We start from the raw sequence: 24,832 nt of genomic DNA, 5'->3' as shown, positions 1-24,832 counted from the left end.
GATTCAATCTAGATAAGAGAATACGGGAACCATTACAAAATAAAAATGCAATAAAAATTTGCGAATTCAACAAGGATACCCCGACAAGAATAGGGGAAAACTGAAACAACCCAAAATTGTTAATTTACACTTTTTGGAAACTAATCGATAATTGTAATCAAAATTTCATACATATTTTTGGACATATGAGAAAGCATAACCATGGACATACGAAAGCATATTTCAACTATTTAAACAACATGTCATATGTTTAAGACTGGAATAATTTAGAATAAAAATAATGAAGCAAGTTTGGCACTTGTTTTTGTAAAACAATATCATACTAAGTCGACATTTTATGGTTCTGTTGACATAATCATGCATAGCCGACCAATGTTGTGCCATATGGAGTTTGATCTCGATGTAAAAACAACCGTCTAGAGTTGTAAAGCCTTCCAATGTTTGAAAATCAATCAAATCATAAAACAAGATCATATCTCCAACAACCATCTAGCGATCTTTGATCCCGTCTATATTCTACGCACTCAGCTACATAGTATCGCAGTTTGCAGACGATTCGTTCAAATGCGCCAGGCCGAACAGTCATCACACAATCTCAGCGACATGAGCGAACTGTTCCTCCCGTCTACACACCTTTGCGTTACAAAACGCATAAATCACAAGCGCCCCATCCCGACGGCAGTGACAGGTCCGCGCGCGGACATCCCGCCACCATTGCGTGTGCGCGCCGCCGCCCCCATCGTGTATGCGCATAAAACGTGCGTTCACATAGCCATTGGATGCAGGGCCGTCGTGTGCATCATGCGCGCACCAGCATCAACAACCCCGTCCCATGACGAATGTTGTCGAAGCGGCAAAAAATGGACCACAACCAGCAGGCGCTCAGAACGAACCAGAAGAAGTGAAAGCACCACTCAATGCGCAAAGAAAAGGACATCAAACGTACTGGAAGAGCAACGATTCTCGGTGCAGCATCGCTGCACGATCGGTGGTTCACCGGTGGTGCCCGGTAAGAGAAAGAGAGATTGTGTGTGTTTGTGTCACCACACATTAGTGGCGACACTGGCCAGCGACAAAAAGCAGCAACTGTCGCAAACATTATGCCAGCGGGCAGCCGAGCCAATCGCAACGGATAGGCGCACGGCGCTAAACACGGTGATGCATTTGGGCGACGATCATCGTTTGGCTAGCCCATCCAACCCAGCGAGAGAGAGAGGTCAATGATATTGATGCGGGCAATGTATGCAACTGCACGCTTTCGCAGTAAAAAAAACGGAGCAGCGATCGTCTTGGCGGGCGCGCGTTGGGTGTTGTTGTTTGAGTTTTGGGGTCTCCCACATTTAGGACGCAGCATTTCGTATACATTCAACGTTTCGTTCGCGCTTGTCACAACAGCAACAAACGAGGTGTATCGTTCAAGAGTGAGAGTGCCTTTTATGGGTATTGTAGAGGTTTCCGTCCAAAAAAGAATAATTAACATTATGTTGAACATGTACAATGGACGCAACACGTTTTTATTTTGAGGAACAATAAAAATTTAATTGCTTATTGGAGTGACAGATCGACATATGCATGATAAGAATTCGTGTAGAAATGTTATTATTTAAAAAAGAAGATCAATTGCGAATCAATTTTTTCTTATGATGCTTGCAGGAAGATATCAAGTAACAAAAAGACGAAAGGAAGAAGCAATATAAAGCTTAAGTTCTACACATAATTTACCATAAAATTGACTATATTATTAGATTACTATTGGAAACTAGCAACTAGCAATATTCGACTAGGAACTAGAAATATTCGTAGTTTTAAACCATACAAAACTATTAAAAATTGTATTATTTTTAAAATTCCAGATACCAGCAAGCTTTCTTTAACATGAACATCACTAAAAATATATCGTGACAACAAGTAAAATAAGCCAATACGGATCACCTATCATAATATGAAGCGCGAATGACATGTTGGTTGCAACCATTTTTTATCGCGATACTTGATGTTTTCATCCATAAAACTGAAGGTTTTAAGCAAATTAGTACATTTAATGGATAAATAAAAGAAAAAAAAACGACTGAAAGCATGAATCAAAGTCTGCACTAAACCATCAATTTCTCATCATAAAGACTAACTAGATTGTTTTCGAATTCGAGAAGAATTGACAAAAATGCTGCAAGAAAATTATCGTTTTACAGGATTTTGCGTTTTACATGCATAGGAAGTATCCGAAATACGCTTTTAATGGGAACAGACAAGAAACCGCATATTTGTCGAATTTCATGGTTTCCACCCAAAACAAAACAAATTTTCGTTTAGTTTTACGTGAAGTGATTCGATTTAGCCACCACAACAATTTTTTGATACTGATTTATGATAACAATTTTATAGCTTCTTGTAGGATTTCTAAAATTTGACCAGAAAATAATTTAATCCACATTTGATAATTTATGGATCAAATTTGTCCAATTAGCTCAATGAACTGTCGAATTGCGAAAACTACGTAGCTCTGAATCAGCGTATAAAAAATTGTTCAATAAGGAAGTTCAAACTAAGTTATCCATTTTAAGAGGAAAATGAAGGCAGTAAAAAATTCAACAAAAATACAATTTGAAACAAGGTAATATAAACATGTTGAAACAAAATAGGACCTGGTATAAAAAGCTCTTATTGTACATAACGTGTAGTGTAGTGTATAAAATTGAAGTTGAAATAAAAAATAAAAATCGTTTTTAAATTACAGCAAAATACACGATATCCTCTTGACATGACAGTATTAACCCTCTAGTTCCCTACCCATTTAGATGCCTTTAGACGGACTTCAGAACAATCGATACAACCAGACACACACAGATCCAATGTAAATTCCTGATAATAAAAAATAATAAACTAAAAGTTAATAAACTAACAACAATTTGCCCGATGTTGAAAGGATTCATTTCCACTATCTCATCACAAGAATCAAAGAAATGATGTTTCTCATCTTAAAAAAACAAAAATCGATTAAAAGCTTACATACTGCTCCATTTGTACAGAACAGTTTAAGTGAAGTGATCACAACCTATTTATGTCCTTCCATTCGCTTCCAGTTCCAGCGCGTCCCTTTGCATTCCTCCACGTTCCTGCGTACACACACACACACACACTCCGCACACGCGTAACTCGAGCAGTTGTGATTGTGCGTATCTTGTCCCTTTTTTGTACGCCAGGCAGTGCGCGATATCCACCGAAAACCGGCCGCTTCCTAATCCGGAACAAATTGACTCCCGATAAACGCTCGATCACTTATCTGGCGCCGGTCGGGAAAACCGGGCTCATTTCATCACGCACACACCAGGCGCGCACACGCACAACAGAGCTCATTGCTGGGAGCATCGATGAAGAGAAAAACGGGGGAAACGTCGACCGGATCGACTCGACTTACTCGCTGGGCTCTCGGCACGCTTTGACCGCTTTAAAACGCACTGGGATCGTTCGTCATCTCAAGAGAGCGAGTGATAGGGGGGGGAGTGTTGATGAGGGCCCAGACATACAAGATGTTGTCCCACCCCTCACCTCAAAGGGTGCATTGAAATGTTGTGCGAAGGTGGAGTGTGTGCATTCGGTGCATGTTTCTGTTTTTGGACCGAGGCGCCGTTCGCTGGCTGGTTCGCGAAAAACAGGTCAGGGGAAAATGCATGCGGCCGCCGCCCGTCGTTATCAGGTGTACAACAGCACACTTGTTTAGCGATGCAGGTCTGGTGCGCCCAGTGGCCCTTTTCGAACATAACTTATCTTTGCAACACGCCCTCAGAGCGGGCAAACACACATGCGTGTCGTGTAGCGTTGGTTGGCACATTAATAATATTTTGCAAAAGAAAAATGGCAAAATGAGCATAAAATCAACGCTTAAAGTGACACCCTTTCGTTCGCTTTTTTTTTCCTGCTGCAACGAAACAGCCCCCACACAGCCTCAATAGTAAAAGCAAACAAGCAAATGCTAAATATGGGACGATAAAAACAGCTTTTTACTGTGTTTGTGTATTTTTTCCCCCAACCTAAACAGCAACAAACACCATAAAAATACATAATCTAATCTTCACTGCTTTACTCTAACCCACTTGCAAAGAGGATGAGGAGGTTGTAGGGAGGGTTAGATCGTTCGTTCATGTTATCATTAAAAAATCATCGCATCTTAAGCACCGACACTAAACGATGCGCCTGTATCGTGTCACGTAAGTGCACGACAAATGGGAACATTAGGGCCAACCGGGGGCCTCCATCAGCCAGCCAAACCACGCGCTCGCTCCGCGCTTTTGCATCATGTGTGTGTGTGTGTGTGTGCATCGCGGTCGCGTGGCATCCACATCCCGTGGAACCGGCGGACGCCTCTTCAGCGAGCGCACCAGACACAGGAGGCTGAGGTGTCTGTGGGGCATAATAATCGACCATAAATGATACGATCAAGCTGATGACCGGCGCATGCCTGGGGATCGGGGGGCGAAGAGAACAGACTCATCATGCTCTGTCCTGTTCCGTTTGCAAGATACTGCCAGCGATCAGTTGCCTGCTAACACACACACAGACAGTGAAGTGCAGCAACATAAGTGTACGCGCGCACCTTCATAACGGGGCAACACAACCAACGACGCGCTGCTCCTAAACAGGGCCATTTACACAGTTACTTTGGATCCGACAAACAGGTGTAGAAAGTGGCGAAGACACTCGTGCGGGAGGGCATATCGCTGCCACTGAAGAGGAAGAACGGGAACGCCGAGAATTGCCGACAGGCCGGCGACTATGTCTTGTTTTTCTTTTTCCACCGATCGAACACCGATCATTTTCCTCCAGAGTCTTGGGACTTGAGACTAGTGATGGGAAAAATGTTTTGAAAAGTTTTTGTCTGAATCGATTCCGGCTAGCTCCGCAGTTTTCTGGAAACGATTCCGGATAGTAGGTCCGGAATCAGTTTCCGGAATCGATTCCGGAATCGGATTCGGAATCTACTCTGGAATTGATTCCGGAATCGACTCCAGAATCGAAATCGGCTCCAGAAGTGATTCCGTAATCGGCTCCGGAATCGGATTCGGTTTCGGAATCGGCTCTGGAATTAGAATCGGTTCCGGAATCGGCTCCGGAATCGATTCCGAAATTGGAATCAGTTCCGGAATCGGCTCCAGAATCGGATCCGAAATCAGCTCCGGAATCGGCTCCAGAATCGCTCCGGAATCGCTCCGGAATCGCTCCGGAATCGATTCCAGAATCGGCTCCAGAATCGGCTCCGGAATCGGAATCGACTCCGAAATTGGTTCCGGAATCGACTCTAGATACGGAATCTGCCCCAGAATGCCCCGGAATCGAAATCGGTTCCGGAATCTGCTTCGAAATCGGAATCGGTTCCGGAATCGGCCTCGGAACCGGCTCCGGAATCGGCTCCGGTATCGACTCCAGAATCGGAATTGATTCCGAACACGGAATCGGAATTGAATAGGTCCGATTCCGAGCTCCCACCACTACTTGGGACCAATCTTGTGAAGGGAGTGAGTGTTTGGGTGATAAAAAAGTACACAACTAAATGCTTTCCACGTGCCCGGAGGACCCATTCTTGACTCGGCACTTTAAGCCCTTTTCTTGGGTGTCCAAACGAATAAAAAAGAAGCTGCCAGAAATGAGCATTCGAGACATGAAAGTAACATAAACATAACAGAAAGAACCCTTTTTTTATCCCATGTACATGTACATGTGCCAAAGGAAAAGGCCCACATGATCGGGGTTTAGTGAGATGGAAACCATTTTCTTATTAAATTATGCACCACAAACCGAGGGAAAATCTCAACCACCGTTGAAGAAGCTCAAATTGTAACAGCAGTAAACACACAACGATAAGATCACTTCGTAATGAGGAGCGATTTGGGAGTGAACTTTCGGGCTTTCGGGGGATGTGTTGGCGTCCTCACACCAATATAAAATGCGCCCCGCACGGACTTCTAAATCGATCTTGGCGATAAAGCAATTTGCTGCAATAGCTTCCGGCGGCAGTAACAGCTTTTTGCACTGGAGAAGGAAGGATGCTTCATTTTCCTTCGAGCGGGAGCCGGGATTGCAACTCGAGTGGGTAAGTTTACGACCGTTTGCTTCCTTTCCAGCGTTATGAGGGAGTTATGACGGTTAGCAATGGGGTAGAGATGATAGGAGGTCCGAGATTCCAAAGCGATAAAAAAGGGAACCCTCTCCGGCCATAACCTAGCGCAACCTAGGACGTTGGAAACGAATGATCGAGACCAGAGAGGGCAGCGCACAACACGAGTGGCAACGCGTGACAAGCCACACAGCAGCCCCAACTCTCTCTCTCTCTCTGTGTGTGAGTGTGTGCTGTGTTTAATATATTTATAAAGCACTTAAAAGGAAACGGCTCCATCATAATCTTACGGTCCTGTGACGAGCGAACGCCACAAGAAATGCGAGAGACGGAAAAGCAACAAAAAGCAAAGAAAAGAACGTTCGCAGACTGTATAGCACACACACACGGACTGCATAAGGCACCGCCGCCGGGTCGGTTGGGGGTTGGTTGGTGAACAGCAATATCAACAGACAAACCGCACCATGTCCGAACGAATCCCCACAAAACGCTCCCTCCTCTCCCTCTCTCCCGGTATACGTTCAACTTCTTGGGCGAACTTTGGCAGATGAATCGAAAGTAACGGTAGCGCGGCAACAGACAGCGACGTATCCAAGAAAGGGCGCAAACGTTGCGGTGCTCGATGATGCTGGGACACAAGCGATGTGCTGCAGCTGTGCAGCAATACGCTGTGCGCACTTCGAGCAGTTTTTGGATGCATAAATCCGACTACATAAAATGCGCCCGCGTTTGGTGCGAGGGGTGGCGAAGGGGTTGTTTTACGACCGATTAGACTGTCAAGCACAGTTTGTTTGGAAAACATATGATTTTATTTCTCTATTTGAGCGCAAGGGTAGATGGGGGTTGTGGGGGGGTATATTTGCACACTTACTATGTCATACCGTCGTGTGTGAGAAATGATGGAACGTGCGCTAAATGGCAATTAAATGTACTAAAAATAAACTTTAAATTCAATCATTGAGTGATAGCGCTGAAAACGAGCATTTAAATGATTTAAACACATACAATTGCAATTTTTAAAAGTGATTCTGCTACATAGTTGGGTTATTGTTAAATCATTTGAAAAGGCTATTTTTTACCGGATTATTGCTAAGCTGCTTCTATCATCCAATGGGATCAAAACAAACCAACTAGCTATCCGAGTTGTTGCGATGAGAAAGTATCATCATATTGGACTTTAGCGTAGTGAGAAACCAAGTGGTCTCATAGGAATATTGGTAAGTGCTCGGTTCCGTAAAAGTACACGTGCTCTCGTACGTAGGTTCAAATCCATATTGCACCAAGGGCATATGTAGCAAATAACTAGTATCGTGCTTCGTGAAACAATGATTATTGATTGAAATCAAGAATTTAAATAATAAAGCTTCATAGATCTTTGAATGAATATACAAATGTATACAAGTCTTAAAGGATGCATAACTCTTAAAGTTATCATTAGCAGCCTAAGGCTTTACAAAGGCAACAAATGTCTAGATTATGTAACTTCAACCCTCTGGACATTTGCAGATCTTAAATGCAAAGCCCTTGCGATATTAAGTCTCACCGACTTCCCGTACAATTTTTCACACAACCCCTTCCCTTGGATGGATATCTATCAAACCAATGATTGGTTGTCGGAACGGAATCATGTCTCTCCTTCGTTCGGATCCAGCCAACACACCGATCGTACGCGTGCCAAAACCGGGCCTCTGCTGCTATACTGCGCTACTTACATCGCATGCCGCCCGGACACCGTTATATGTCATTCTAATTTGTTCTACCTTCTCTCTACTTCTGACACGCACACAAGCCCCCGCAGCTCGCTCATCGGCATCATCATCAACGGGCGGGCTGAGATTGCAACAACGCGACGCTCGATATGCAACAAGGCCGTCCCGTGTCGCGTGTCTTGGTCCGAGAGCGAGCAGGAGCTGAGGTGAGGGTGGGTGTAGAGTGCACTTTAAAGTGCGGCAAAACCGCGGCAACCCGCTGAGTGATTGCGATGGCGGGGTGGTGCGTACGACCGGGGTGGCGCGGCTGGAGAGGACACACACACACGGCTAGGCTACACGGTTCGGTATGATAATTGGATGACGATTGACGTTTGCCACCGAGCGAGCTCGGGCCAATGCGTTCGAGGTCGGTTCTGGAAGCATTGAGGAACACGCGGAACATACCAGAACTATCCGCCAGAAGTAATATAATGTTAAGTAATTTTGCAAAATTCAAAATAATAAGAATTCGAAGACAAATCCCAATAAGAAAAGCAATTGATGAAAATTATATTCTTACTTCATCAATTTGCAAAAATCATGCCAAGCTTTGTTCGTTCGCTGAAGGGGACATTCATGGCAGAAGGTAGCATATGAAACTCAATCAGCAGCAAGGGATCATTGTAACGTCATAACCGGTTCAGAGTAGTAGAGATAGTAGCTTCATCATTACGGCTGCGTTCAATTTTAAGGGAACGAACTGAATGAATGGAAATAATTTAATTGGTCTGTCTTCTCCTCCTACTTCCAGAATCGTAGTTGCCGGATTGTGAACTAATTTACCGATAAAAATGCCGTAATATGACAATTATGAAGAGAGGAAAATGGAAACCACAAAATACAATATATAATATTACATTTTCCAAGAAATGGTACACACCCACAGGGACATGATTTTATAATTCAACCCACAACAGGAGCATAACCGTTCCTTTTATTTTTAAAAATTTTTTTTCCAATTCGACCCTTCTTTTAAATGTAATACGTTGTTTCCGCAGAATTACATTCTACACATGCCAGAGGCATGTGTGGGCAGGGAGGTTACCACCTCCACTAGCGCACACTACAATTCCATTGACGTAATTGACTGTTCATAGCCCGCACTTGGGTTCGCATTTCCGCCACCTCCTGCTGCTGGGGGTTGTGTTCGTTACTTGCAGCGGGGAAAATCGTTAACAAGTTTTAGCTTTTTGTGCGTTACCCTTCTGGTTCCATCATTCTCTGACACTCTCACCCCAGCTCATTCGCTTAGTGATCCGATATGGTGAGCCCGATCTATCCCTTGCAGTGGGATAGTGTGTTACCCTGCTCCTTAATAGCACCGTGGTGAAGCGTTATCCTTGACGAATTTCCTCAATGAAACCCCTGCGCTACTTGCTATAGGACGTCGGGAGGGAACACTTGTGCCCTCAGTCGTGTGCATTAGTGTGCAACCATGCCCCACAATTAAAAGCGTTTTTATTGATGGTTGCATTGCAACACTGCTGTAAATTTGCGGTGTGCGTACACAATCGTTGATTAGTGGCTGGAGGAAAATGATTGCCTTCATTCTGTAACATTAATACACTTTGTGCATGCAACGAAATAATGAATTCTTCGCTGCAGTGTTGGTGCACACAAATATAAATTGCTATACATGATTGGAGCATAATACAATACAAAATGTGGCAGGAACAATATAGAAACTGTCCCTTTGAACCTCTTATTCTAACATCGACGTTACGACAATACATATTGGAAACATATCTTTGAGCATCGGGGCAGTCCCGTGGTACAGTCGTCAACTCGAACGACTCAATAACATGCCCATCATGGGTTCATAGGTTCAAGCCTAGAAATGACCGTCCCACCGTAGCAAGGACTTGACTATCCGACAGCGTGGTAATGGATTAAGTCTCGAAAATCTATATAGGCCGGCATGTCCGCGTAGGGGGACGATACGCCAAATAGAAAAGGATCTTTGAACATCGGATAACCAAGCAAATTACGACAGTAACTAAGAAGAATGCCACAAAAATCTTGGTTCAAACTTCATAATTTTTGTCTTTCGATGATGTTTCAATAAGTTGAACATGATTTTGATCCTCAAAGATATTTGGAAACATGCTGGAAAGTACTATTTCCCTCAAAATATCTAGCTCATCAGTAATCAGAGCGATCAATAAAATAAAGCTTCTCGCCTGCTAGATTTCAATCTATTCTCTGTTCGGTTTCAGTTCAATCTATCCATTTTCTACGCAATCTTAATTTGTAGAAATCATTGTCTTCCTTATCCTTACTGGAAATTTGCCGATTTTAATGTTATTTACTGTAACCGCATTAAGGGATGGATTCTGTATTAGATTAGTATAGGATACGGTAATGTCGGTTTAGTCTTTAAGACCGACTTGTTAATCCTGTAAGGCGGAGAATTAATTAAAAAAACAAAAAAAAACATTATCTTTTATATCGATTTGAATTCCAGAAGCAATGAAGCTCGAGGCAGCATTTTCAAACCCTTGGATATCATTTTACACCGTATTGAGTTGCCATTAACCCTGTCAGGTCTTACATGGGCACATTGGATGCATCTCCCAGTTTCTGCTCGACCACAACTTGATCCTATTTTGATACGATTCAAGCCATCATTTCATTATGCAGTTCATTGTAAAAGCATTAAAGCTTAACTAATATTGGGGCCTTTCACGATACTAGCCAGTTTGTTTTTATGGAGTTTGACAGTTGGCGGCTGACATCATGTAAACACTCCATACAAAACCACACACAAAACTAGAGCCTGCGATTTTCAGCCTAGATTATTTCAGCCTCAAAGCTAGAATTAGATTCGAGTACCTGCTCGAAAAAAATATCAAAACAAGGTCGTGTTTTCATTCACCCCAAGGAGATCTAGAATTTAATAACTAACAAATAATATCATCTCAAGAGTATCTTGGAAAAAAAAATCCAAAATTTATTCTAGATTTTTTGAAACCTAGAATCAAAGTGTATGTAGATCAGGTGGTTTTATGGCCTATTTTTATAACCAAATTTGAACGTCACTTTTTGATATGACGGGTGAAAACTTTAGCCTACTTAGACAGGCTTTCTGGTAACTTGAAGAATACACAAAACACTCTTAAAATATTATTTCAGAAGCGATAAAAGTCAACCTTCGAAATACATACACCTTGGGGCTAGCCCACCTGAATATTATACCCATTTTGATAGCTGCTCGAAAAGCTGCTGTACAGTTGATAGGCTGAAATTTCAGCCTACGATTTTAAAAGGGTAAGGGGCCCTTAATGAAAAATGTAAACCAGCAATAAAAATTCGTACCTATAAAAAAAATCCCCCCGAATATCGTATTTGCGGGTTATGGGAGAGAGAAAAAACTTGCCATCTCACATCAACAAGAATTTGTCGCCTTTTTGTTGCGCCTCAATTACACAGCCGCAGTCTAGTATCTTTCGCAAAACTGAAACACATAATTAGTGGCTAATTTGTACTGCCTGATAAATGCTTACATTAATCGCCCCGAACGCACGGCATTTTCCTTTCTGATCCACACACACACACACACACACAGAGACAAACACACTCCAATGCAGGTGTGGTCAAATTTCTCGGAACGGATCCAAATTCCGCGTTCGGCTCAAAATATTTAGCCCGGATTTTTGCCAGCCAAACCGACGACAGGGGAGCATTTTCATAAGCCACAGCAAAGCAATAGCAATAGCAGCAAAAAAAAAGCATAACAAAAAAAAAACATTTACCCCACCACCCAAACAGATTCACGTGCGATAAAATTAGCCCCAAAGAAGCTTCCTTCATTTCCCATAAAAAAAATTCAAAACCGACACACACACACACACACACGCGCGCGCACGCGAAATAAACGCACATAACTCTCATCATACGGTCGGCGGTATTTTGTCTTCCCCAGACAATCTGCTTCCTTCGGTGGGTCAGCTTCTTGGGCAATGTAGCGCGAAATGTTCCCCTAGAGTGGGGGGGCCGGGGTGGAACATTTTTGCGTAATGCGAGGTCAACCGCCGACAGTCAACACCGAAGGTGGACAAAGAGAGCGAAAATCGCATAAAACAACATCAAACAGAAAATGTCCTCAAAAATAAATATAATCCGCCGCCGCGCGTCTAAGTGTTTGTAATGCGATCTCTCTTGCCGCGCACAAAAGAAAATCGAAAGCAATTACACACTAATTCGCAAATCGCAAAATGCTGCACATCGGGACGAAAAGAAAAAAAAGGTATGTGGAAGAGAGAGGGAGAGATTGAGGGATGGTTTGGTAATAATCAATCCTTGGCACGGGACGGGTCCCACAGCAAAAAGGTAAAAACATGCACGACGAGACGCATGTCCCAAGCGGCAACAAACACACACACACACACACACACACACACACAAATAATAGAATGATGGGAAGCTATTTCAACCGAACGGTGTGTATGTGTGTGCATGGTTTGGGAAAAGACGCGGCATTCCACACGCGGTTTTCCTCCGTCGCGCGGTCTGTAATTGATGCTATTTTCACCGTTCGGCGATACCCGAATACGAATCATCCGCAATGTCGCGTCTCTATTTCACAGCCCATGTCGTCCGCTAATGTTGAGCCGCTGCTCCTCTTACTCGTTAAATTTAAAAACACACATTCAAACAACTACTTACAAAGCTTCAATCGAACCGCCCTCCATTGTGTAGCGCATCGTGGGGATGGTGATGATGATGATCGCCGATTGCCTGTTCATCGATCAACCGTGCGCCGAAGTGTGTGTGTTTGAATTATTTTGATTCACAAAAGCGCTCACTATTGGCAATTATGTTAAGCTAAGCATTATGCTAGCATTATTTTCCCACCAAACGATTTTAGCGAAAAAACGCACAAGCAACGAACCCCTTTGCTCTCGTCAGTCCACAATTGCAAGACACACATTCGCCATACGATGATCGCATTACATAATGCTGCTGGGCTGATCGATTCTACTCCTTTTCCTCCTCCTCTCGTCGTGTATTGTTGTTTTGTGTTTTCGGTAAAAGCGAGATGAATCACACACTTCTATCAAGAATGAATGAACGACCAACTGCACTAAATCATCAAATTCATAATACACAAATAATTCACCCCGTAATCAATCAACCGATCGCGTACAAAAAAGGGGGGTAACACAACACCCAACGGCCCTACACTAAAACAGGCGGCCGTTTCTCTCTCTCTCAGTCAGTCGGTGTATCGTTTACCAACCCGCGACCGTACGACCGAAAGCGATGCGATAGACTAGATGAGCAGGCAGGCAGGCAGCAGCGCTGTTGGCCGATTAGCCAATTTACAATTGGAGCATCATCACACATCCTTCTCATCGCCCCAAAACAACAACAAAAAACGGGGGAAAAGAAAAAGGAATCGCAGATGCATCCGCTCTCATATACCGTACCGTACCGAACGACGACGTTCTGAGGTTTGTCGCCGCCACCACCACCGCCCGACGACGACAACGACGAGAGCTGCCAGGTAATTAAAGATCGGAAATTGTTTATTTTCCCCCCTTTGCGTGTGCTATTGCACTGTGGCGGTTTTTTGTCTATTTTTTTTTTCTTTTATTTATTTCGCGATGCCTGCAAGACAGCACAACCCCTTCCTCAATTGGCGTTGTCTGCCGAAATTAAACCGTGTACCATTGCGAAAAGGAGGCTTAGATGATCGATACGGAGTCGCTCACGATCGTTGTAGTGATGGGAAAAATGAAGTTTTTCTCGGAATCGATTCCGACTAGCTCCTCAGTTTTCTGGAATCGATTCCGGATAGTAGTTCCGGAATCAATTTCCAGAATCGTTTCCGTAATCAGCTCCGGAATCGGAATCGACTCCAGAATCGGAATCGGATCCGGAAACGGAATCGGTTCCAGAATCGACCCCGGAATCGGATTCGGTTCCGGAATCGGAATCGGTTCCGGAATCGGCTCCGGAATCGGAATCGGTTCCGGAATCGAAGTCGGCACTTGAATCGGAATTGGCCCATAAATCCACTCCAGAATCGGAATCGGCTCCGGAAACGGAATCGGTTCCAGAATCGACTCCGGAATCGGCTCCAGAATTGATTCCGCAATCGGCTCCGAAATCGGAATCGGTTTCGGAATCGGCTCCGGAATCGGTTCCGGAATCGACTCCGGAATCGGTTCCGGAATCGAAGTCGGCTCTCAAATCGGAATTGGCTCATAAATTAGAATCGGCTACCAAACGGAGTCAGTTTCGGCATCGCCATAAAAATAGGCGTTTGGGTCCAATCATTCTACGTATTGATAAACGCAACAATCCAAATTTACTTGTAAAAAATCCATTCTCATGGAGATTCCCAGACTGATTAACGCTCCGGAGTCAACCCCGGAATCGGCTTCGGAATCGGAATCGATTCCAGCATTGGAATCGGCTCCGAAATTGATTCCGAACACGGAATCGGAATCGGGTAGGTCCGATTCCGAGCTCCCACCACTATTGCTGTGACAGTTTCCCTCCGCTAAAGAATTGTAAAATGTACCAAACAAACAGAATAAAAACACACAAACATGAGCCTCAGTTGCTTTCGATCAATTCTTAAATACACTTGTGCTTGCTCTACGTGTGTGTGTATGTTTTGGTTGCATTTTGTTGATAGATAAAGCTGCTCCACTTCGCTTTGTGTTTAATCTTTTCCCCTTTTTCCGATGCAATTCATCTCTCGCTTGCAGCGCTGCGGCCCCAAAACACAGACCAACGCCATAGACCCTAAGCTGCAATAACTATACCACCTACCCCCATCATGCCCTCCTCTTCCACCCCCCGTCGATGCGTTAGGTTGATCGAGCGCGTTCTCGGCCGAGCGCAACCCGAGACGTCGTCGTCGTCCAAGTGTCTCTGTGGACGATTAAGATGCAAATCGCTCTCTTCGAGCGCTTGAGATCGAGGAGGAGGGCGGTGGCGATCCGTGGCGACGGGGGGGGGGGGGCAAGCAGTTAGCTGTGACTGTGCGCGATGCACGAGATCGGGTGGTGATGTTGTTGGATGCGATCAACGACGCCAGAGGGAGCGAGCACAAAGTCCATCCATCGTGTATAGTGCACCGCAAACTACAGACAGCCACACACACACAGAAGGATCGTGCGGGAAATCGGCACACATTCGCAGTGGATGCACTCAAACTGCACTTAAACAGAGAGACACACACAAAGGCGCGGGAATCGCGTGTGCGCCCGCGTAAGGTTAATGGGAGGTAGCGTTTTAATGTTGCTCGTTTATACTGCCCCACCGATAGAGGGGCAGCCGCAGAGGGCAGTGGTATCGATTGGACGCGAGGTGCAATTGGACGATTGCAATTGGAACAACGCAGAATGCGATGTGTGTTGCAGGCGGTTCCTGATTAAACCCTTTACAATCGCAGTGTTGTTTTTTTTTTGTTTTATTGTGGTTCAGATGGGGCTAAGTGCCGACCTTCCTCATCATGTTTAATGTTTTATTTAACATATTTTTCACATTTATACAATGAAATACATTCCGGTTTAAGTTTGAGAAACTTTAGTTTTGTTTTATATTCATTCCCAGCAGTTAAAAAATAGATAGCATCATCCATTTTGAAAAACATTGTAAACAACATCCTAATGTCCAATGAACGAATTTGGATAAAAACGAGGCAAAATTGAGTCAAGCTGACAAAAATTGAGACTCAAATCGTTACACTTTCATTCACTTGCAAGCCCAGGCAGCAGATAATTTGCCCATTTGGTGCTCAGACATAAAGACATAGTCGCAAATTCAAACACGAAGCAATCAAAATCAATCATTTGTTGGGCTAATCTTATCGACAAGACTACACTCCACCATTTAGTAACATGTTCGAGCAACTGCTCGATTTGAAGATCTGAATATGTTGCTAAATTAGTTGATATTTTTAGGATAATAATGAGTTCATCAACATTCCATTCGATTCGACAGTTTGCTATAGTGTTGGGTAAACCGGATTCAGATTCATGAGTTTGAATGAATCTGTGAAATATATTCACTAAAGTGCTTTAGTATAAATTTGATAAGAAGTGTGCACCTTAATCGCCAGTCTGTTTAGAACTGTGTATTCGTTTGTCCCATAGTTCATTACAAAGTTCATTCTTGTAGTTCGAGCAGTTCATTTCATGCAGTCCAAATTAGTCAAGTAGTTTTATCTATATCCTATGATTTAGTTCTTCTAATTCATATATGTGTTCTTATTTGAATTCACTTTCGAAATATTAATGAATAAACCCAAAATCCAACAGAATATTTTAAATAATTAAATGAATCTGAATCTCAATTGGAAAGATTCATGAATGTCAAAGATTTACGAGATCTCGAAAGATTCACGAATCTCTAGGGATGCATGAATCTCCAAAGATTCAGCTTCAGAGGTTGAGTTTCTTATTATTCTTCTTCATGGCGTAACAACCTACGTGGTCATGCCAGGCTACCTATACAGGATGTCGAGACTTGTCTTGGCAAGTACTGCGCAGCCGGATAGTTTGTTTTGCTACGGGGAGATGGTCCATGCGAGACTTGAATCCACGACGTGCATGTTGTTAAGTCGTGCGAGTTCCAATGTATCATGGGATCGTGTAAATTCAATATTTTAAAAATCCATACATCTCTAAAGGTTCAATCCCTGGAGAAGTATGAAGCTTAAAGGATACATGCATCTTCTATATTAATGAATCTTTCGGGATACATCAATCCTTGGAGATTCTAGAATCTCTTCAGAATTCTTAGGACATCCAGGAATCTTTGGGGATTCGATTCGAGATTCAAATCACTCATCGCAGAAGATTCATATGAATGAATCTCAACGAAAGGTTTATGAAGCCCAACACTATTTAGCTCTCCAATGGTTGTCTGCAGAAGGCGCATCGAAATATCATAATCGCTTGGTCGTACCTCACACAAATATGAGCAAATTTTTCACCTAAACTTAGAGCCTTAAACTTAGACAAGCAAAGGTGAGTAGAAAAAATAATTATTTACTATTTATTTTAGCAGCAAATCTACCGTTCGATAATGAACTCGAATTTTGTGTTTCGTATCATAGAACATTGGAGCAAATTTCAGATTTTCTAACTGCAATAGATCAAAGGCCTCAATGCTGGGTATAAAGACATTGGGCATAATTTGTATAATCCTAATATCAATAGAGCTCTGTTAATACAGTATAAAGGCATACCTTTTTCCTTCGTCATAAATCCCATTACAAGCAAATGCTTCAACAAATGTAAAAATTAAATTTTTCGTCATAACCATTCGACCAACTGTATCTTTACCGCGTCGGTGCTATGACCCTTACACAAAATGACAAGTCCCCAAGCACAGGTGAAACGATTCCGCCCGTCGTGGTGGCGGGCGGTGTGACGACGACGACCGCGACGGCAACGACAACGAGCGAAACAATTTTTCCTTCGATAATAATAGATTTTACACCCAAAATCGCACAAAACATTGCGAGGGCACGGCACATCCCAGTCAGTGCAATCTCGCGCGGGCCTGCTAAGAAATCACTAACCCCGCGCGCAGGTGCCTGGCCTGTGCGGTGAGTGTGTGGATAGGTCAAAAATTCTCGAGCGCAAAAAAACAACAGAAAGGTAAGAGCAGCTTGGCGTACTCTTTTAGAGCGACAATTGTGGGCCCACCAACGTACGATATCTGCCGAACGATCAGCACACAACAGACTGTTTAGTATGTGTGTGTTTTATGTTTCTTTTCTTTTACCAGCAACATTAGCAGCAAACAAAACATTCGCGCCACAAGACGAGCCAAAAACACAACACACTGCCACCGAAACATTGTGGCAGAAGCTTTCAACGCATAACGCCCGCAGGGTGAGCGCGAGCGAGTGCTGTTTGATGGTTTTCAATGCATCACCGGGCAAATATTTGCTGGCATACGTTGGCAGCGTCGCGTGATACAAAACAACGGCCCGTCGCAGGGCCGCTTGTAATAATCGTAAAGGTTCGAAGTGTTCGCGGTGTGGATGAATCATGCTCCCTCTCACTTCCCCTCTGGGCTGGGTGGGCGTATTTAATATCATGCCAACTAACAGGGAATTCCTCGAACACAAATTTCATTCATACGGAAAACTCATTGCGAATAGCGATTTTGCATTCTTGTGGCTGTTGTGTAAAGGGGAAGAAGGGTTTTTCGTTTTGTTTGACTCTCTTTCGAAGAAAAAACAAAACGAAAATTGCTTTAGAACACAACTTAACCGTGCTAATGCAATTCCGGTTCGCTCTACTTATGCCCTCCCTATCTATCACAACATGCCAACAGGGCACACCAAATGTGATGATAAAGCCGCGTGCTTCGACCCTATTTTTCACCGCGCGCACACCAAAAGCATAATGATAGCAATTTTTAACTTTTATCATTACCATCGTTCCCCATCCCCGGCGATTGCACCCCGTATTGTGAATAATTATTCACAACTCACTGTTTTTTTTTTGTTTCCCTTCTTCTATTTATCAAAACGTGCTGTCAGTGGTGTTCCCTCGGTGCAATATAAAAATAAACATAGGCAAAGGGAAAAAGAACAAATGCAAATAGCTTCCAAAATTGTACACCAACTGCCGCAATTGCTTCTAAGCGCGTTTACAAACCGACCAAACGGGAGGAATAAGCACCGGCCGACGGTTCGGCGGCCACTGCTGTTTATGTGTGGCTAAATGTGCAACAAACCCCTAACACCCAAACACCGCCAAGGACGCCACGTTCGCGCGCGGTATGCAATTTTGCACAATTATCTAACACCGCCACCCACCCACAGGGTGACCTCCCCCGGTCGCCTTTACATAGCGGGAAGAGAGAGGGAGAGAGGGGCAAGAACGATTGCTTGATCATTGTCCCTTCTCGGCAAGGGAACGACCGGCAGTCACGTCACAAGTGCCCCCAAGGCACACGCACCACCTGGTGACACACACGCACACACACAGAGCCCATTGCCCTCTGCCCCAGGAAAGAGATTTCGCAACGATGCGACCCAAAAATATTGCCCACAGCAGCGCGGCGCGGCATCTCCTCTTCCACCAAAAACTCGGCGTGTTCGCATCGATTTCACATTCCACACTTCGGTCCGGTTTGATTTTGAGCCCGATGGGTCACATTTCTTTCGGCCCTTCGGAGGGGTGGCCCGCGAAGAAATGCATTTGTGCCGCAATCCAGTTTTCCTTTTGGGATGCAGGGATTTGGGATGCTTTTGGGAGTGGGGCAGTACTGGCGACTCCCGTAAACCGCAATTGATCCATTTAAATAGTGGCAGTGCGGGTGTGAAGAGACACAGAAAGCGTTCGGTTCTCCTATTGGATGCACCGCAATCAATAGTGAAGAAATCCAGTAGGAATTTTCAGCAAGCAATTCTAGCAGCCAACATGAAGGTAAGATTCTGACTCGGATCTAAAATGAAGAAAATATTTTAAACACAAATTAATCACCCGTTCCCGACAGCTCACATGCAGTGTTGTGCTTACCGTGGCCCTCGTTGCCTCGCTCTGCACCGCCAGCCCACTCCTAATCACGAAGCACGTGATCAAGAAGGTGGTCGACAAGCACTTCGAGCCGAAAACGGTCACAACGCACGCGGTCGTCTACACACCGGTCGTGGCACCGCCGCCACCGCCCGTCGTACTAGCAGCCGCGCCCGCTCATCATCCGGCGGTCGTCTCGCCCTCCGCCCTGCACACCAAGCTGACCAGCACGCTCGGGTCGTTGCTGAAGCATCCGCTGCTGCAGCATCCGTGGCTGGCCAAGTTCGTGCCGCTCGGCGGTGTGGTCGAGGTAGTGCGCAAGTTCAAGCCGGGCAGTGTAGTGGGCGCCTCCTATCCGCCCGTCGTTCAGCATCCCGTTCCGGAGGTGGATCTGCCGCATGAGGTTGAGGAGCACCATACCGTGACGACCGTTGTGACCACTCCCGCTCCGGTGTACGGCTTGCCTGCTGCTGAACCTGCCGTTCCCGCTCCGGTGTATGGTTTGCCTGCTGCTGAACCTGTCGTTCCCGCTCCAGTGTACGGTTTGCCCGCTGCTGAACCTGTCGTTCCCGCTCCGGTGTACGGTGTGCCCGTTCCTGCTCCAGTCGTTCCCGCTCCGGTGTACGGTGTGCCCGCTCCTGCTCCAGTCGTTCCTGCCCCGGTGTACGGTGTCCCTGCGGCAACCTACGGACTCCCCGCTACCGGTGAACATTCATCCGCTTCCTCATCCTCCTCCTCCTCATCGAGCAGCAGCACATCGTCCAGTGATGGTGCGGCCAAATACGTTGCCGTCAACCCAGGCGCACGCCACGAAGCGCCCCTCCCCGGCTACGACCATTCGGTGGTGCTGGAAAACCTCGAACCAGCCCCGGGCACGGAGGGACTGACCATGCTCGTCCCACCGGTCGTTTCGAACGAGCTGCACCACTGGAACCCCGAACCGGTTGTACTGCGGGGCGAGGACATGCTGTCGTCCGACTATCTGCGCATGGCGCACGATGTAGCGACCGGCGGCGCCAACTCCGCCGAGCCCGTTGAGGCACGGTACGTGGCGATCAACAATGGCGTGCGCCATGAAGCGCCACTGCCCGGGTACGATCGGTCGATCGTGATCGAAAACGCGGACACGGTTTAAGGACAAGGGGGTAGCTTTTAGTTAGCGCCAAAGATCACACACACACATACGCACGTACGATTAAGCGATGTAAATCTGTAAATCTGTCACTGGTTTTGTTTAATAAACGCAAAGGAAACTGAATTTTTGGAACGTATTCGTGTCTTTACACTTGTCTTACCGGCCTGTGCGGGGGGTCTTCAGCTTCAACACAATCAAAACCTGCTAATTGGACGGCTATGTGCGAGCAAAAAACGGGTTCCGATAAGGGGCTCTCAATTTCGTAACTGTTTCGAAATGTGTACACGAACCATGCGTGAATCATTCTGTTTGTTTTCTTTCAACTTTGTACAACAAACCCCATCATATCAACCCTTTGGAAGAAATGTCAACATATCAGCACGGTCTCTTCGATCGTCTGTAATGTCTTCCCCAGGCAAAGACACAAAAAACCACACCCAGATGGGAATTAGTTTTTAGCGAGTTGTGGAAGACCTTTGGAGGTTTGATGGATCGTTCGCAAAATGGACAGCCACCCGCGTATGTGTGTGAGGAGTGTAAAAAAAGCGATTCCAATAGAACGGTTCTAAAATTGATAGAGGCCTATATGGGATATATGATTTTGGACGGAAGGATCCCTTTTCGCTCGATCGTTATTAGCACGCGAACGCGAAAGTGACAATAATGCCCATCCGTCAAGCTGTTATACCACACTGCATTTTGTTTCGCAATTTTGATATTTAAATTATTTTCAAACATTTTCGTTTTTTTGTGTGTCCCATATTAAAATTATTTATTCTGATTATTTTTTCGTATTAGCGATTGTTTCTTTGATATAAAAATAGTCTTGCTGAACGGATAGTCTTTCAATCTAAATCTTGGAGATCATTCAACAGACTGTCGTTGCCTACTACGGATACTGCTGATGGTTATGGAATATTCGTTGATAGTAGCTAATCATGCAATAATTTTCTATTTTATTATAATTATACGAGAGTTAATCACTAAGCCATGCTTATTGATCTCTTGATATTTTGATATGAATATCTATGTCACGCGAGAGATAATTCCTGGACTGAAGACATGCAAGCTTTCCAGTGGTGAGTTAGATCAAAGTACACTTATTTTCACGTAAAGTGAAGCAGTTCAGATATGTTGAGGATCAATTCCGAAAAGATTGGTGTGGGTTCAGGACTAATTCCAAGACTGTTTCAGCATGAAGATTAGTTTCAGGAACCGTATTGACAAGAATCAGATCCAGGAGCTATACAGTTTTGAGATGAATTCCGAATGACTGTTGTGAGTATAGGATCAGTTTTAGGACCAGTTCAGGTTCAGAACAAATTCCAAGACCCAAGTATAGGATTGGTTGCAGTTCCAGGGCCGGTATGGGCAGAGTATCTGTTCCGGCACGGATAGGGGTTAAGATCAGTCGCAGGACCAGTATGAGTTGAGGATCAATTCCTGGACCCATATAAATTCGGGATTAGTTTGGGTTCAGGATTAGTTCTAGAACCTGTATGTGTTCGTGATCACTTCCAATAATAGTATGGATTCAAAATCATTTACGGGTTTCCGAATATGGGCACAATATGAGTTCATGGCCAATTCCAGGTAGATTATGGGTTCCTGGGTAGTTCCAGGACTGGTAGAGGTTTCGCAATTTTGGGATCGGTTTAGATTCATGATCAGTTTCAGGGCAGGTATGAATTGGGAATTAGTTCCTGAGCTGTGGTGTGGGTTGGGGATCTATTCTAGGACTCGTAAAGGGTTAAGGACCAGTTCAAATTTCATTGATGGTTAAGAATCAATCTCTCTTGATGTGCCCCGTAGATTTCAAGTAAACTCAGATATTTAAAAAAAAAACACTTCAGTCCGAACCCCGAATTTATTATTCATCCCCAACATAATAATTTGCCTAGCCTCGTAGTACAGTCGTCAACTCGTACGAACATGCCCGTTAACAACATGCCCGTCATGGGTTCAATCTCCAAATAGACCGCTCCGCCATACGTAGGACTGACTATCCTGCTATGGGGGGGGAATCAATTAGTCACTGAAAGCCAAGCCCACAAGTGGGTACAGGCAGGCCTTGACCGACATCGGTTGTTGAGCCAAAGAAGAAGAAGAAGAAGCCTTGTAATGTGGTCAAACAAATTAATTTTAAAACTATCTATTTGAAGAAGAGCCCGTGGGAACCTAAAGACAATTCCGATTGATTGTTTGATAGTTAAAAGTTGTTTCCCGCGATCGCAACAGCCGACACAAAACGCCAAACCCTTTTTGCAAAGTAATAAAATTCACCACGTCTTCTAAGAAGGGTAAAGGATCGTCTCATCAAAGCATCCTGGAACGGTCGCATGCGGATCGCGAGCCGTACTTTGCCGACCAAGATGGTAAGTAAGGTTATAGACGTCCCTAAATTTATTAATTTTGAGGGAAAACGTCCAGATCGTACATCTAAGCCAATTCTGAACTATTCCATATTTCTTAGACGATCTCTTGATGAAGTTCTGTTATCATATCGATAAGTTCTATCAGCAAATAAGGTTTGAAATTGCAATAACTCTTAAAAAATGCACTTCAACGATCATGTAAAGCCAGTGCCTTCCAGTAGATGACCTACTTCGATTGCTCCACAGCTTCAACCGGATAAGATCGCATCGTCATCACCCTAAACCCTAGAGCAGGCGCGTAGAGTAGGCAAAGCCGAACCCCGTGTGACTCGCTCAGTGACTTCCGTTCCCTAATGCTGACACACATTTTGCGGGGCCCGCCTAAGCACACAGAACAGCTGTTGGTAACAAGTGCCCGTGATCCCGCGCCACACGACCACGGCACGGTAGCCGGGTGGTTCTCATTGATAGTGAAACCCGCGCAGAAAACATCCGCATCATCATCATCATCATCATCATCATTGCCCACCGCTGCCGCCGCCACCGACCACTTTCGTCATCAATGTAGGGGCCTCTCTCTCGCACGCTCCCCGACCACGCGACCGATGAATCACAAAACCCCCGTCCAATGAATAATAAACAAGCGCTAAAACACAGTAGCCCATGGGGCAAAGGCATCGGAAACCAATGCAAACACTTCCTGCTTCCTATGGATCCGTCCACCACACACTGGTCCAGTACGCGGACCACTGATTCATGTGTGTGTGTGATTTTGTTCCTTCGTTCCTCCTTTCCCTCAGTGGAAACACAGGGGCAGCATTGGCTGGCGGTGTAGTGATGCCTACTTTCCTCGTCCGCAATGGCGTCCCGCAACACAAAAAAGGAACGCTTTCGCACCGATTAACACAAAACGCAAGCAGAGGCTCCCTCCCCCCTTATCCCCTCGTTGCTACATCCGTATTTCGCAGCTGCGCAGCTTTTTGTTTTGTGCGGTACCGTGCGACCTTTGCCTGAAAAGGCAGCCGTCCGCCCATCAAACGGGGTTTGGGATGAACAGCGGGGTGGTTAATGTGCGCGGGGGTAGGATGGTGGAGATTCTGTGCCTGCCAAAAACGAAAACCTCCAACTCGATAAGGGGAAATCATCTTCGATTAATGCCTTCCCGGCACGCTTCTTCCCATACACACACATACACTCACGCACACACAGGCAGCTCGTTTCCACCATTGGAAATTGGTGCCTTTCCTTCCTTTCCCGTACTCCTAGCTACTTACCGTGTGCTTCTTCCTACTTCTTCTTCTTCTTCTTCTTCCGCTAGTGTTGGTGTTGCGTTGCTTTCTCACAAGCGCGTTGCGTTCTTTTTTCTGTTGCGGCTTCTTCACACACTATCGCAGGCCCCTCCACAACTGCGCCTGCTACGGATACACACAGCTCAGCGCTTCCGGAACTAGCGAGCGAGCGAGGGGTTTGGCTTCAATTCGCTAGTGGCAGCAGGTTTTCACACCAAGCAGCATCACTGGCACGGGCCTGGGGGGCCTCTTTTCACTATGCGAACCCAGCAGCACCAGCAGCTGCACTTTCACGGTCACGAAACACGCACAGACACAGACCCACACACGCACACGAACGGCGCGTTCGCTTTTTTGCTTCCCTACTGCTGCTGCTGCTGCTGCTGCTGTTTTGCTCAAGCACCCACGCGAAATTCGGACCCACGGACAATGTATGCACAGCCACACAAACACAAACACACACACAGGGGAGGGAACGCCAGCAGCGGAATCAATTTCAGGCAGCACAGCTCTAGAACGCGCACACGCACAATCACACACACACACGCGCGCACACAGGCCACAAATGTCAAACTGCCGGGCGCACTTTTTGACGTTGTGGCCGGACGGCTGGTTGCGGTGCCCATAGTTTGACCCGCGCCGTTTGATTGTGAAGGTGGGAGCGAGAGAAAGCGA

At 45.2% G+C, this 24,832-nt stretch overlaps 2 protein-coding genes across 3 annotated transcripts in view; one reads left to right on the top strand and one right to left on the bottom strand.

The window, feature by feature from the left end:
* LOC120955609 (protein mothers against dpp) overlaps window positions 1–24,773 on the bottom strand; it is a 49,911-nt gene extending 25,138 nt beyond the window's left edge. The window contains exon 1 of one of the 2 annotated variants that reach the window (XM_049610192.1): window positions 24,143–24,773. The gene's annotated coding sequence lies outside the window, so the exon portion shown is untranslated. Of the gene's footprint in view, window positions 1–12,525; window positions 13,407–24,142 lie in introns of those variants that run through there. The other variant, XM_049610193.1, reaches the window with a different exon arrangement.
* On the top strand, window positions 918–21,429 carry LOC120955610 (calphotin-like). The gene is made up of 2 exons (XM_049610744.1): window positions 918–1,009; window positions 19,299–21,429. Exons 1-2 carry the CDS (start codon window positions 918–920, stop codon window positions 20,491–20,493), a joined length of 1,287 nt encoding a protein of 428 aa, XP_049466701.1. The 3' UTR covers window positions 20,494–21,429.
* Window positions 24,774–24,832: the final 59 nt, after the last annotated feature.

Source organism: Anopheles coluzzii, chromosome 3 (assembly GCF_943734685.1).
Source record: "Anopheles coluzzii chromosome 3, AcolN3, whole genome shotgun sequence".
Lineage (NCBI taxonomy): Eukaryota > Metazoa > Arthropoda > Insecta > Diptera > Culicidae > Anopheles > Anopheles coluzzii.
The sequence above is the reverse complement of the archived record's forward strand: the minus strand, read 5'-3'. Positions and strand labels throughout refer to the sequence as shown.

What these genes read in the sequence shown, in the direction of transcription:
- LOC120955610 (XM_049610744.1), top strand. Translation starts at nt 918, where the DNA reads ATGCGCAAAGAAAAGGACATCAAACGTACTGGAAGAGCAACGATTCTC. An exon ending in TGGTTCACCGGTGGTGCCCG is followed by an intron (nt 1,010 to 19,298) that starts GTAAGAGAAAGA and finishes TCTAAAATGAAG; the next exon opens with AAAATATTTTAAACACAAAT.